Raw genomic sequence first — 14,953 nt, 5'->3', positions numbered from 1 at the left:
ATTGTTGTTTCTGAAACAGAGAAACTTGCTTGTAGTCAGTAGAAAACATATTTGGTAGAATATTGGTCCGCATCCTGCACCAGGTATATGAGTGAGTTAAGGTTTTAAGTTACATCGGCAGTATTTCAGCATAAAGATTAATCTCGTGAGCTTCTACTGATGATTACTATTGTCGTCGGAGAGTTAGAATGTGTACAGATTCCAGACATCATCGTAAAACAAACATCAACGATATTGTCACTATCGGAATCTAGGCGAGAAACCATTAAATATGGTTTCTGCTGATACACATATTTTATCAAATATTCAACCACGTGCATTTGAGAAATTGTTGTAAAACATTAGGAGAAACAAAATAACCTGATGAATGAGAAATGTTAAGGCATGTACTCCTAAATATCACAAATGCTTTCCCTTTTGTTTGTAACTTCTAAATGACTTTCACAGATTGTACGGAAAATAAACGTAAGTCGACAGTGGGGAGACATCAGCAGGCTTTATCATGTTATTCTTTTTAAGGAATGATTCACACGATATGTGGGCCTGTAGTTACTATAGGAACTGCCTAAAACCCGGACCAAATAAAGTCGTAAAGATATCCTCAAAATAATAAATGATAACTTTATTTTGGTTTTAGAAATATCATAATATCTGTAATGCGTTTGTGGATGTGTATTTTGATTTTAAGATATCTTGAATAAGCTTATATGATTATGTACAATATGATTGTAATTATTTTATTGATACTTAAAGCACATTTAGATATATTAGGATATGTTTTCTTGATATCTCTGCCATTTTTCTTTGAATATCGGAAATTATTTTAAGGTATCTTCAGTTATTTATATTAGTCTCACAAACCGTACTGATATACGATACAATATCTTTACAACTGTACACATCAGTAATTTCTGAAAGAGTGAAAACATGTCATGAGGCCGTAGTGGTGAAGACAGTTATTCACAAAAGGGAGTATAGCCGATTTTCCGATCTCGGCCGCTTAAAGAAGAGAGATTCGTTATGAAATATGTAAACAATAGTTAGAAGGATTATCCATTTCACTTTGACACCAACTGATAAAAGAGGCAGTAAAACATCAACTATTAGTAAAACTGAATACGAAAATGACCGAGAATTCCGGATATGACGTCGCACCAGCCTCGATCTGGCCTTTCCGCCATTGACGATATCTCATCAAGGCGTGCACTACGTTTCGTGTCTACGAAAGACTTAAAAGTAAGCACATATCAGGTGAAATAATACCAAGATCGTATTCGGTTAGGCACGCAAAACGACCTATAGTAGTTCAAACGAGCTATATGCCTATAGGTCGATCGAGCTATAATAGCACATAAATGGAAGAGGCCCTTTAAGAACAACTTTCCGCACTGCGGTCATGGCATTGCTACACACGACTGGAATCGTCTTACCCATATTTGAAGCGACTTGCACCACAAACCCGAGCGTTTGTGATATATGAGCTGCTAAACTACCTAACCCTATGGACAGTTACACTTGGGAGACAATATAACACACCTGAAAACTGAAAATATACCCCAAAACTTGGAGTCCCACTTCGCGAACAGCTGAACTTGACGATTGCATGACTTCCGGTTTGGAAATAGTACTCGTTACACGTGTATTTTTTGTTTTCCACTACCGTTAGACGAATAAACAAAAAAACTATGCAAGCCCAGTGTGGGACACATTTATCCGTCGCGCGAATTCTGAATCTGTTGCGTATTGATCAATAAATAAGGTCTATCCTTGTTTTGTATCGCATCTGGATGTGTTGTGAAATTGTTTGTGTATTTAGTCGTATGGTCATTGCAACTCTTCGGAAGTACTTGTCATTTGGTCACATTCACTCATTCCATGCAAGATATATATATGTTACCCTGGATTGGTTATCACCATAATGTGTAATGCACTTACAGAAGGCTAAATTCGTGCATTTTACCCATTCACAATGGAATCCGAAGCCATGGCAATAGTGTTCAACAAATTGAGTTCAGATAGTACTTATATTGCAGAACAACACATTCACAACATGTTCATAAATATATTGAATGTGTATTTTTTCAATAAGTACTATCTGCACTCAATTTGTTGAACACTACCTCCTTGGGAATGGGTAAAATGCAAGAATTGACCCGTATGTCAGTGCATTACACATTATGGTGATAACATATTGCATGGAATGAGTGAATGTGACCAAATGACAAGTACTTCCGAAGAGTTGCAATGACCATACTACTAAATACACGAACAATTTCACAACACATCCAGATGCGATACAAAACAAGGATAGACCTTATTTATTGATCAATACGTAACAGATTCAGAATTCGCGCGACGGATAAATGTGTCCCACACTGGGCTTGCATAGTTTTTGTTTATTAGTCTAACGGTAGTGGAAAACAAAAATACGTGTAACAGTACTATTTCCAAACCGGAAGTCATGCAATCGTCAAGTTCAGCTGTTCGCGTGGTGGGACTCAAGTTTTGGGGTATATTTTCAGTTTTCAGGTGTGTTATATTGTCTCCCAAGTGTAACTGTCCATAGGGTTAGGTAGTTTAGCAGCTCATATATCACAAACGCTCGGGTTTGTGGTGCAAGTCGCTTCAAATATGGGTAAGACGATTCCAGTCGTGTGTAGCAATGCCATGACCGCAGTGCGGAAAGTTGTTCTTAAAGGGCCTCTTCCATTTATGTGCTATTATAGCTCGATCGACCTTTAGGCATATAGCTCGTTTGAACTACTATAGCTCCATCTAACTATTATAGGTCGTTTTGCGGTTCTCCCCCGACCTGTTTATCGTGGGTGATGTAGAGTGGCATACATGACGTATGGCGTGAAATCTTTACTACTAGTTTCCGAGCCGTTTTAGGAGTGATACATTTATTATCTACAGAGACAGTATCTGGTATATAATATATGGAAAGAGTTCCTGGGAGTACTGCACTTTACCGGGCGCACTTTTTCAGATTAATTAGCGCTGCAGGGTTTCCCTAACCCTAACCCCTAAGGATCGTAAAGGGTGCCTAACCCTAAACCCTAACCCTAAGGATCGTAACGAATGCCATAACCTAACCCTAAGGATCGTAGAGGGAGCAGCGAGGGCTGCGCCCGGTAAAGTGCATTCTAGCCGAGTTCATTCCGTTCCCCTAACCCTAACTTCAATTTTGGACTTTTAGTCATTTTTGTGAGTTATCTAGTAATTGTTGTGTTAAGTTTTCTTAATCATTTTAGTATATATAATTTTTAAATATTATTTGGGATGGGAGAACGGGAAGAAATCTTACCCATTGTCTATAATAAGACACTTGAGAGTTAAATCAGAATCAGGTTTGGACTAAATGAAAGCTCTTTCCCCTGTTCATACACCCAAAGCTAATATAAAAATAATTCCTCGTAAAAATTGCTTCTTGTGAATGATCACAAAACCTCTGCATTGGAAAGGTATCTGCAGAGAATGTCAATAAGACTTGTTCAGCTGGCTGAGTATGGGCTTAACTGACTTTGAGAAAATTGAGATTAGTGGCTGAAACTAGCCGAGAGGATTAACATTATTTTGTCAGAGTTCATTATGCCTTGAGTATTGGTGGTAGTTGTGATGAACTGGTTTCTTGTTTTCAGAATGCGTTACGTGGCCGCTTACTTGCTAGCCAACCTTGGTGGCAGCAACAACCCATCTGCTGCAGACATTGAAAAAATTCTCGGCAGTGTTGGTATCGAGGTCGAGAAAGACAAGATCACCAAAGTGATCAGTGAGCTGAAGGGGAAGAACATTGAAGAGCTCATTGAAGAAGGTAGTTAATCTGACAAGTGTTTTCGATCAAATGCCAGTGATATTCCACCACTGCGTTCCTTGAAATATGGATGTGACTATGAAAAAGTAATTGTATAGATAATTGAATGTGATGTTTGTGTGCAATGCACCCACTGAAGACATAAAATGTCAGGTTACCAGAAAGGGAACTAACAGGTCATACAATGTTATTTCAGGCCAGAAGAAGCTAGCCTCGGTGCCAACAGGTGGTGTTGCTGCCGCTGGAGGAGCTGGCAGTGCCGCGCCTGCAGCTGGTGGTGCTGCTGAAGGTAACCATCGTCATTGTACATTTTGAAAATAACATGTTAATATCAGCTGTTGTCAATGAGCTCTTGTCCCTGGCTGTCTCACAGTATGAAATATTCCATTGTCCCTATCAATTCTTTGAGTGACATTTTAAAAATTGGGAAGTACAATACTGAACTTACGGATGACTACTTCTTAAATTACATGAGTGCGACGTTTTGATGCAGATTCCAGACTCCCCACACAACCTCCATCATACCCATGTAGATCTGGGTTAGAAGTTTCTTAACAACCCATGCTTGTCACAAGAGGCGACTAACGTGATCGGATCGGGTGGTCATGCTCACTGACGCATGTTATAAATTGTATCCTATTTGTGCAGATTGATGCTTGTGTCAATAACTGGATTTTCTGGTCCAGATTGCCATCATACATCTTGAATATTGCTGAGTACAACAAACTGAACAAAACTACTCTTACCATGATATTGCAGAATTCCAAGAAACTATACAACAGCCATTCAAAGCTTTTTTAAAAATGTGAAATAGAAAGATTACATTGTTATCTAGATTCCCTGATATCATTACTTGCATAATATTATACTGACAAATGTTTCTTTCTTTTCAGCAAAGAAAGAGGAAAAGAAGGAAGAGTCAGAGTCAGAAGACGAGGACATGGGCTTCGGACTCTTCGACTAAAACCTAAATGTATATTTTACTCAAGTAAAAAAACAAACCACCAAAATCTCTTGTGTTTTTCATGCTTAAGAACATGTGTAGCATACTGTGGCTATGGAGCCATGGTTCGATTCCCTACGCGAGTTGTTTGTGTGAAGCCCATTTCTGGTGTCCCCCGACTGAGATAATGCTGGAATATTTGCTAAAAACAGCGTAAAACTGAATTCACTCGTTCACTCTAGCTATGGAGGCCAAATTCCAGCAGCATACGAAACACTGCTGTTGAATCTGTCCCTGTTTCATGGGGCTCAACGGTTTTGTATATCCTCGCACTCCTGAGTAGATTTACCAAATTTATGTAGAAGTGAAAGTTGTACCTTAAATGATGTTTTGAATATTATCAAATTTGAAGTAATTTATGAAACCCTGATGAAAGTGAATTTGGAATGTCAGATAGTCTTTGAAATCCTTTTTGACCTTAGAAGTATTTTAATAAAGTTAAAGTGTGGAAGATTGGCTATATGTATCCGCTCATGGCGCCTGCAACATGGAGATATGTTGCATTCCTTTCAAGGTGATACTCAAAATTAAACACAAAATGAAATAGGTGCTACCCAATTATTGATTGAAAAAGAATTATGTTGAAACAGTTTCTGGTTTACAATCACAACTAGAATACATCTGTCAGACTGGCACATTAAATACTGGTAATAGGCCCTGCAATACATCTAAAATTTCTGCCAAATGTCTTCGAAATTGGCCCATGAATTTGGAACAGTACTGGAAGACCCAGTCTGTGACTATATACTTATGATGCTAGTTATTTTTAGCCATACAACCTTTGGTAAAATCCAGAGTCGCTTCAGTATCACACTTGGGGTCAATACATCCAGTCTCCAGGAACAGTTGCTTCCAGAAATGACAGGGAAGATGATACATTTGTGAACAACAAGGGTGTTATCTCTTATCACGCTTCCTGTGAATATCGGACCACTATTTATCAGCGCTGCTCTTATTTGTTGCCTCTGATGAGTACAGAGAAAATGTCAAACTCCACTGCCATGTAACTGCAAAGTTGGAGCACACGTTGGGATGGTTCCCCAGGTGCCATTAGGAGGGCATGTCATGTTGCTTATGTTGTCAGTCACTCAATTTTGTGACTTGATTACTTTAAAGAGGGGATTGGGTGTGTGATGGACCAGTAGTTAAAGCGTTGGCCTGTTACGCTGAAGACCCGGTTCGATTCCCCACGAGGTTACAATGTGTGAAGCCCATTTCTGGTGTCAACTGCCGTTATATTGCTGGAATGTTGCTAAAAGGGTGTAAAACCATACAGCTCATGCTGTTGGTCACTGGATTGTTATTGGTCAGATTCGATTAATTACAGACCGACACCATATAGCTGGAATGTTGCCAAGTGCCGCGTTAAGCGACAACCAAACCTAAAAAGCTAAACCGCCCCCACACTTACCCTTAATCAACTGATAAAGATAATTTTGGAAGATAACATATCCATCAACTACACATTGCACAAACGAATGAGGCAGTGAAGCAACACCATACTCGCTCACTCTCGTTAGATCTACGCCGCAGTCCGCTATGCTCCAGCTAAATCAAGGTGGTGTGTCAATAAGTTAGAGGCTTAGGGCTTACGTTCACTCATGACAACTCGGGATACAATTAGTAATTCCAGCAAGCCTGTTGTTTATTCTCGGTTATTAACTCACCCATGTGACATATCTCTTAATTCAAAGACTCAACCGCCTGCGGCAGTGGATTGTCTGAGGGCCGCCTTGTATCAAAACGTGGTACTTTTTGTTTCCTAGCCTGATGTTCGTCATTAAGGAGATGAAGGACTGGCCGGCTTGGAGTCAACTTTGCGACGTGTGATAAACGATGTTATTTCATTGGGTATCTCTGTGAAACCTACTAGAACAGTCAGAGATTATTTATGCAATAATCCTGAACACCACGGTAAAACCTATTTCATCTCCCTTCAACTCATCTTCGCTCTACCCGTGAACATCCGGGTTAGAATGAACCTTCAGTAACCCATGCTTGTCGTAAGAGGCGACTAACGGGATAGGGTGGTCAGGCTCGCTGGCTTGGTTGACACATGTCATCAGTTCCCAATTCTGCAGATCGATGCTCATGCTGTTGATCACTGGATTGTCTGGTCCAGACTCGAATATTTACAGACCGCCGCCATATAGCTTGAATATTGCTGAGTGCGGCGTAAAACTAAACTCACTTGGTTCTCCTCGACCAATACATTTTGTACGTGACCCAGAGATCGGTCCCATCTGCAGGGGCGGATACAGCTTTTTGAGAAAGAGGTGTGTGCGTGAAAACAATTGAGAAAAGCAGGTTAACAAACTTTCAGCACAAGGGTGTGTGTGTGTGCACCCTGCACACCCCACCCCCTCTGGATCCGCCTATGCATCTCCAATCTGCTCATGCTGGCTAATACAAAGAAGTCGCCCACATGTATTCTGATTTAACAACACCACGAAAATCGGTCTACATTATTTAAAGGTTTAACGCACGTCTGAACACGCCGTTCAATGCTGGTTTCTCGATATCTATTGTAACATCAGTCATGTATAAACAAGTCACTACATATCAACACTCAATCGATACACAATGTAACCTATGTTCAGGCGGAGGAAAAACGTTCTGCACATTTGGCAACGAGCCACGAACATAATATCACGGAAGGGAGATAACTCTTCCCGCTTTTTGCATAACCGTAGGTAAGCCAGTCGTTGTTGTATCGTGGTGGTGCAATGCTATTTGGTTATAAATACCGCGAGTCTCTTATTACTGCATTGCGCTGAAGGATAGTCGGGACAGAAGGAGATTGAGCCGAATCCGAGTATTCCCAACGTTCTGAGGAAGGTAGGTCGGTAAAACGGATCAATATACTGCAGCAGGAACAACGCATCTTATGGCTATGCTAATGTCGATCGTTACGGGATTACTTGTTGTACCATAGTTTAACCTTGCAGAGGTCGACTCATTAATTTGGTTTGATTGTCGCAAGACACCGAGGTAGTGTTTTGTGCTCTTTGAATAACTTGCGGAAGAAAATGGTTTTGCGAAAGGGTTCGTGAAACCGAACACGGGTTTGTTTCGGGATTCGATATGCTTGACCGTGGATGATTAGAACGGGATATATTGCACGAAACGGAACGCCTCCCAGTCGCGATCTAACACCAATGGTTTTATGAAATATGAACGCTTCTCCATCTAGTCCGTGTAGATTCGGGTTAGAATTAGTCTTCTGCAGCTAATGCTTGTCGTAACAGGTGACTAACGGGATCGAATGGTCACGCTCGCTGACTTGGTTGACACATGTCATCGTATCCCAGTTGCGTAGATCGATGCTCATGATGTCAATCACTGGATTGTCTGGCCCAGACTCGATTATTTACGGACAGCCGCCACATAGCTGAAATATTGAGGAGTGTGTGACATTAAACTCAGTGTATGAAATAAGGCCCGTCCGACCGACCCAGACGGGCTAGATTTCTGACGGACGATCAAAATTTGCAGCCCGATGGTCTGGTAATTTATTTTAGATATTCCATACATCTGAGTAAATTCACCATCTCTGGTCTGGTTAAATTCCATTTGGGCTGGTAACATTTCTGGTTTATTTCATACATCTCACACTGCTGCATTGACGTCTCGTCTACACATTTCCTATTCGGGTCCTATCAAGTAATGGCATGTCAATGTACGTGAACTGATATCACACACCGGTGTTGTATTTGTGTGTGAGAAGTACATCCGGGTTGGAACAGTATAACTATTCACGTCCTTTATGTGCTTTAGTTGTTCGACTTGTCTGATAAGCTATCACCGATTGCTATTTGGACCGCTTCATGTCAATGTAAAGTTACTTGGCCCTAACATGCACAGTGTGTAATGTCACGCAATCTATCGAATGCCCCGAGTACTGAATTGTTAATTAGAAGGGAAATTTATTGTCGCGTTCAACAGTATAGGCCACATTATGGCGACATTTATGCACGGTTGTTAATGTATTTGTGTGTGCGCGTGCGTACGCGTACGAGTGTGTTTGTACGGACGTACTGCAGGTTACCTATTGTTATCCCACTGAGGTGGCATGCCACAGTCTGTCACAGATACCCCACACAGACAGCATATGTAATGCCGAGCGCCATGCAGCAGGGAAACAATTACCATCGGACGCCTTTCGTATGAGGCGACCAGGATCGAACCCCGAACTTCCCACTCCCAAAACAGACGCCGTGTCCACAATACCACAGAGGCAGTCCGGTAAATTATAGCTGTGTTTCGACCAATCATTGGAGTAATTATGAGCCATTTTCATTTGAACCGAGGGCGGTGGGGTAGCCTAGTGGTTGAAGCATTCGCTCGCCACGCCGAATACCCAGGTTCGATTGCCCACATGGTTACAATGTGTGAAGCACAGCCGTGATATTGCTGGTATGTTGCTAAAAGCGGCGTCAAACTAAACTCACTCACTCACATTTGAACCGTTATGATGATCAGGAGGTCCTGGCAAAAATTTCCTTGTTTCCTGTTTTGTATTTTGATAAGCTCACAGACTGATGATACCACTTATAATTGCTCTTCGACCTCATTTGGTTCTTGACTAAAGCAAGCCTATTTCTAGTCTTCCCCGTCGTGATACTGCTGGAATATTGCTAAAACCATACTCACTCACTCTTGATTAAAGCACCATTCGCTCAGGAATAGTCCAGCTGTGCGACGGCGGTCTGTAAAATTCTGAATCCAAACCAGACAATCCAGTGACTGGCATGATGAGCATTAATCTACGCAGCTGGAATTCTAGGGCTGCGCAATATAACCGGTTTACCGGTAATTACCGATTCAGACATGAAAACGATACGTATTGCGATATGCTGATCGAAAACCGGTATTTTGACATGCATTCGGAAAACTTGGTAACACTCGGAAATCTTCGGATATTTCCGTTTTTTAAATTGTTCCTTTCCTTGTTTCATTTGTGCGAAACATTATTTACATTTATATGGTCATGATTAAATGTTTTCATTAAAGCCTAATCAAGCATTTTGATTTTGTTGTGTTTTTGCTTTACAGATCAAACATTAACTCGATTATAAGTAGTTTTTTTGGTTAAAAATAATTCTTGCAATATATTGCAATACATATCGCAATACATGCTTTCGCATCGCAATATATCACAATACGAAAATTCCCGGCAATACCCACCCCTATGGAATACGATGACACATGTCAACAAAGTCAGCGAACCGGACCACCCGATCCTATTAATCGCCTTTTACGACAAGCATGGGTTACAGAAGACATATTCTCACACTGAATCCCTATTGATGTGAGGGGATTCAGAGAGGGCAAATGAAAGGGTAAACAGATAGCTATTACTAGGGATTAACAGGGTTGGAATGTATACAGTGTGTCCTCAATACTGATCATTGGAAATTCTACTTTAGAACCTGCATTATTTTCATTCGACAGAGACCCGTGAAGGTCCGGGTTAGAACTGATCTTCAGTAACCCATGCTTGTCGTGAGAGGCGACAAACGGGATCGGGTGGTCAGGCTCGCTGACTTGGTTGACGCATGTCATTGGTTCCCAATTGCGTATATTGATGCTCGTGCTCTTCATCACTGGATTGTTTGGTCCAGACTCGATTATTTACAGAATGCCGCCATATAGCTGGAATATTGCTGAGTGCGGCGTCAAACTAAACTCACTCACTCATTCATTCGACAGAAAACAATTGGTCATCGCACCAGGTTAACATTTGATGAAGCATTCGTAAAATACCAACCTCGCACTATATAAAAAAATTAGGTGAATGTTTTCATGTTCAAAGGGAGATAACCACCACTGATCACCCTTTAACATGATTAACATGAAGGGAATTTTATGATGATTTTAAGGGTGTGGCAGGGGTGGGTGTTTCACCCATTTTGAGCTGGGGGCAGCAATTTGTACACACATACGGAAATTATGGGAAGGGGAGGGGGGTAATTGATTTTGTACATGACAAGCATCGAGGATCCATGCCCCCCGAGGAACCAGTGAACAACGTATTTATCTTACCGAACACCTTAATAGTGTTTATCTTACCGAACACCTTAATGTTAATTTTGAATTGTTTGAAGCACGGGTACAAGAAAGACAGATTTAGAATTATCTCCCTTCCATCGATTTGCATTCGCAAAACATCGGTAATTTCCGTACATCATAAGTGATTCAATGTTATTCGAGAAAAGAATTACTACCACGAAGTACAGAATGAGTTGCCATTGACAGCCAGGTACATTGTAAGCTTGTAAGCCGGGTACACTGAAAATAATAGAAAAGCGCTCAGCCAATGAGAAAGCGACATTGATGTGTGAGGTAAGATAAGTTGCTTTATAAACAGGATACATTGCCCATCGTCTTGCATATCTTTATACACCTATCGCCAGAGAAGTTGACCGCATGCCAAATACTCGTCACGGAATTCGTCTCCCACTTACATGATGCGTATATTTGTTTAGTCTAATTTGGAAGCTCATTAGTGACACAGTCTACGACATTTTTATCATCTACGTAAATGATACTTACATCTCTGTTGAATATACTTACACTTACAAACTTCTACGTAGAAGATATTTTCTAGGTGGATGATACCTAGAACTTCTACGTAGAAGATATATAATTTCAAATACCCAGATGATACTTAACTTCTACGAAGAAGATACTTTCATCTACGCAGATGATGTCTTTAACTTCAACGTAGAAGATACTTTCATCTACGTAGATGATACTTAACTTCAACGGAGAAGATATTTCATCTACGTAGATGATATTCTTAACTTCTACGAAGAAGATAATTTCATCTACGCAGATGATAATACTTAACTTCAACGTAGAGAGATAGCCTTTCATCTACGTAGATGATACTTAACTTCAACGGAGAAGATACTTTCATCTACGTAGATGATACTTCACTTCTACGAAGAAGATACTTTCATCTACGTAGATGATACTTAACTTCAACGTAGAAGATACTTTCATCTACGCAGATGATACTTAACTTCAACGTAGAAGATACTTTCATCTACGTAGATGATACTTAACTTCAACGTTGAAGAAACTTTCATCTACGCAGATGATACTTAACTTCAACGTACGCAGATGATACTTAACTTCAACGTAGAAGATACTTTCATCTACGCAGATGATACTTAACTTCAACGTAGAAGATACTGTCATCTACGCAGATGATACTTAACTTCAACGTAGAAGATACTTTCATCTACGTAGATGATACTTAACTTCAACGTAGAAGATACTTCCATCTACGTAGATGTTACTTAACTTCAACGTAGAAGATACTTTCATCTACGTAGATAATACTTAACATGACTGACTCTAGATACGTATTTAAATTGCTCATGACGTAGGTAGGTCATAATGACTCTGTCTGTTGCAGGATGCGGTACGTGGCGGCATACTTGTTGGCGGTACTTGGGGGGAATGAGAATCCTTCCGCCAAGGACATCAAACAGATCCTCAACAGCGTCGGCGTGGATGCCGAGGAAGACCGACTCGCCCTCGTTATCAGCCAGCTGAAGGGGAAGGACGTCGAAGAGGTCATTGCTCAAGGTCAGTTAGAAAGGGTGAAATGTAACACGAATACTACATGCTCTCTCCAGATTCCCGTGGTTTGTGATTGTGAGTGAGTGAGTTTAGTTTTACACCGCTTTTTCACGGCGGTGGACACCAGAAATGGGCGTCGCACGTTGTAGCCATGTGGGGAATCGAACCCTGGTCTTGTTTGTTGTTTAACGTCGCACTCAGCAACAAACCAGGTATACAACGGCGGTCTGTAAGTAATAGAGCCTAAACCAGGCAATCCAATGATCAACATCATGAGCATCGATCTTCGAAATGGGCATACAATGATATATATGAACCAAGTCAACGAGTCTGACCACCCCATTCCGTTAGTCGCCTCTTACGAATGGGTTGCTGAAGACTGATTCTAGCCCGGATCTTCACGAGTATCGTTGCCACTCAATATTAACCAGTGAGAGAATCACTTATGATATTTCATCGAAAAATACAGAATTCAGTGTGAACTTAACCAGTCCAAATCATATGTTACATTTGACCACTTTCTAAATGGTATTGTGTCTTTACATAACAAATCCTAATGTATGTTTTTGCATTTCGTGCAGGCAATGAACGCCTGGCTACTGTAGCATTCGGGGCAGGGCTGGCGTTGCTGCTGACGCTGACAAATCGTCGGTGTCACTGAGGAGAAGGAAGAGAAGAGGTGAGACCCATTATGGCTCCTTGTCTAGAACCGTTGGGGGTGGTGGGGTAGTCTAGTGGTTAAAGCGTTGGCTCGTCACGCCGAAGATCCAGGTTGGAATCCCCACATCGGTACAATGAGTGAAGCCCATTTCTGGTGTCCCCCGCCGTGATATTGCTGGAATATTGCTAAAAGCGGCGTAAAACCAAACTCAGTCAGTCAGTCTATAACCATTGTATGCGTAAGTCAAACGCTGCTTTGAACACAATTACAGTTATATCACAGCGGGGCAGTTGAATTTGAGTGGAAAGCTCCACTGCATGCAGAACGGCAAGTATGTGAGGAAAACCCGTTTGGACATAAAAAATGGCAGACCACGCACAATGAGGAGCTGTGTTTGGAAACTACTATCAGCAGATCCTGGCAGTTATGGGGCGTTGCTCCGCATGAGTTGTTTCCTCTCAGACCACAGTGTCAGAACGTCAATTAGAACAGTTACGGTATTTTTCCATGGTGATGATGTCAGTTCTTCCTATATTTAACCACAGGCAAACTATAGCGCAAATAGGGTTGCGGAACAGAGAGAAAAAAATGACCAGTCTTTTTATATGCGAGCGAAGCGAGCGAAGGTTCGAAAAATATATTTAATGTCAAAACAAAATATCGCCACCACCAAAGGTAGACACCCATTTCCTCACAGGGGTGTGCACTCAAATTTTCAACCTCATATTTAATAATTACTCACGTAACATATATTTTGTTTAACGTTTTAAGCGCCACTCCTGGCATATCAAATCGTTCTTCGCCTCCATTACCCCTGCTGGCTTTCGGTTCAACAGAGTGAAGGAACAGGGGAGATAACTCTAAATATTCTTGTTGAATCCGCCATATTGAAAGTTATCTCTTGCTTTCATTCACTCGTTACATCAGAAGTGAGTGTTTAAGAATAAATGTTACGAAAGGTGTAACAGTAGCGACGGCAGATAAGATAAATAATCTTCAACAGTTTAATGGTAGAATTTGGCAATATGATATTTCTTTTTAATTTCTGCCTATTCTTGTTCCTTCACTCCGTTGAAGAAAGTGCTGTCAGGCACCTAATCGCCAGCACGAAAAGACAGTGATATACCCCACTCAGCAAACCATAGCTTTCAGCGAAAAGACTAGGATAGGTGCGTGACTTTTGAGAGTTTGGGTTCGAATCCTAATGGAATTAACATATGTTACATGTTTCTGGTTCCTGAGTACAAACTGAATTTAATTAGACACTTATATTCATATGTAATTCTATATAAACTCTGTATCAGTGAGACTGACCACACGTTACAACAGTCATGGTTTGCTGAAGACCAATTCTAACCCGGAACTTCACTGGTTCGTATTCATTAGGTAATCGATTGGTCACTTTTCCTTTTCGGAATTGTCATATTTCACCATTTATTTACATTGGATTTTATATGCAAATAATCTGATTTGTTATGTGTCAAATATGGCTGCAGTGTCTAGTCATCGATTCCGATAAAGAAAATGGACAATTTGTTGTGGCCCTTTGGTTTAGTTTCATTTGATTACAGGAGTATGTCTTATTCTTGTTTCCGCAGAAGATAAGCCAGCAGATGATGATTCTGACTCCGACTCTGACGGAGGACTTATCTCCCTTTTCGACTGAACATCACGTGACGTTGTAACCGAGGGTAACAACAGCATCGTCAACAAATATGAACATGGCAACGTGGGCCGACGAGCAGTGTTCACCGCGTGCAGCATACATTGTCCCATGAATGGTGTAGAAGGAATTGTGAAACTGAATTTTCCAAACCAACGACAATTTTAGCCACAACAAAATTGCAGAATCTCTTCGAATTGGTTGAAAAGTTTGATAGAA

General features: G+C 40.9%; 2 protein-coding genes across 2 annotated transcripts; both read left to right on the top strand.

The window, feature by feature from the left end:
- The first annotated feature begins 1,100 nt into the window (after window positions 1-1,100).
- LOC124283816 (60S acidic ribosomal protein P2-like) lies at window positions 1,101-4,824 on the top strand. The gene is made up of 4 exons (XM_046719841.1): window positions 1,101-1,236; window positions 3,642-3,814; window positions 4,011-4,103; window positions 4,708-4,824. Exons 2-4 carry the CDS (start codon window positions 3,643-3,645, stop codon window positions 4,776-4,778), a joined length of 336 nt encoding a protein of 111 aa, XP_046575797.1. The 5' UTR covers window positions 1,101-1,236; window position 3,642; the 3' UTR covers window positions 4,779-4,824.
- Window positions 4,825-12,244: 7,420 nt separating this feature from the next.
- Window positions 12,245-14,737, top strand: LOC124283842 (60S acidic ribosomal protein P2-like). The gene is made up of 3 exons (XM_046719871.1): window positions 12,245-12,416; window positions 12,992-13,057; window positions 14,670-14,737. Exons 1-3 carry the CDS (start codon window positions 12,245-12,247, stop codon window positions 14,735-14,737), a joined length of 306 nt encoding a protein of 101 aa, XP_046575827.1.
- Window positions 14,738-14,953: the final 216 nt, after the last annotated feature.

The sequence above is a fragment of the Haliotis rubra genome, unplaced genomic scaffold (assembly GCF_003918875.1).
Source record: "Haliotis rubra isolate DU_JTF1 unplaced genomic scaffold, ASM391887v1 Scf322, whole genome shotgun sequence".
Lineage (NCBI taxonomy): Eukaryota > Metazoa > Mollusca > Gastropoda > Lepetellida > Haliotidae > Haliotis > Haliotis rubra.
Note: the sequence above shows the minus strand (reverse complement) of the source record. Positions and strands in the feature narration are given on the sequence as shown.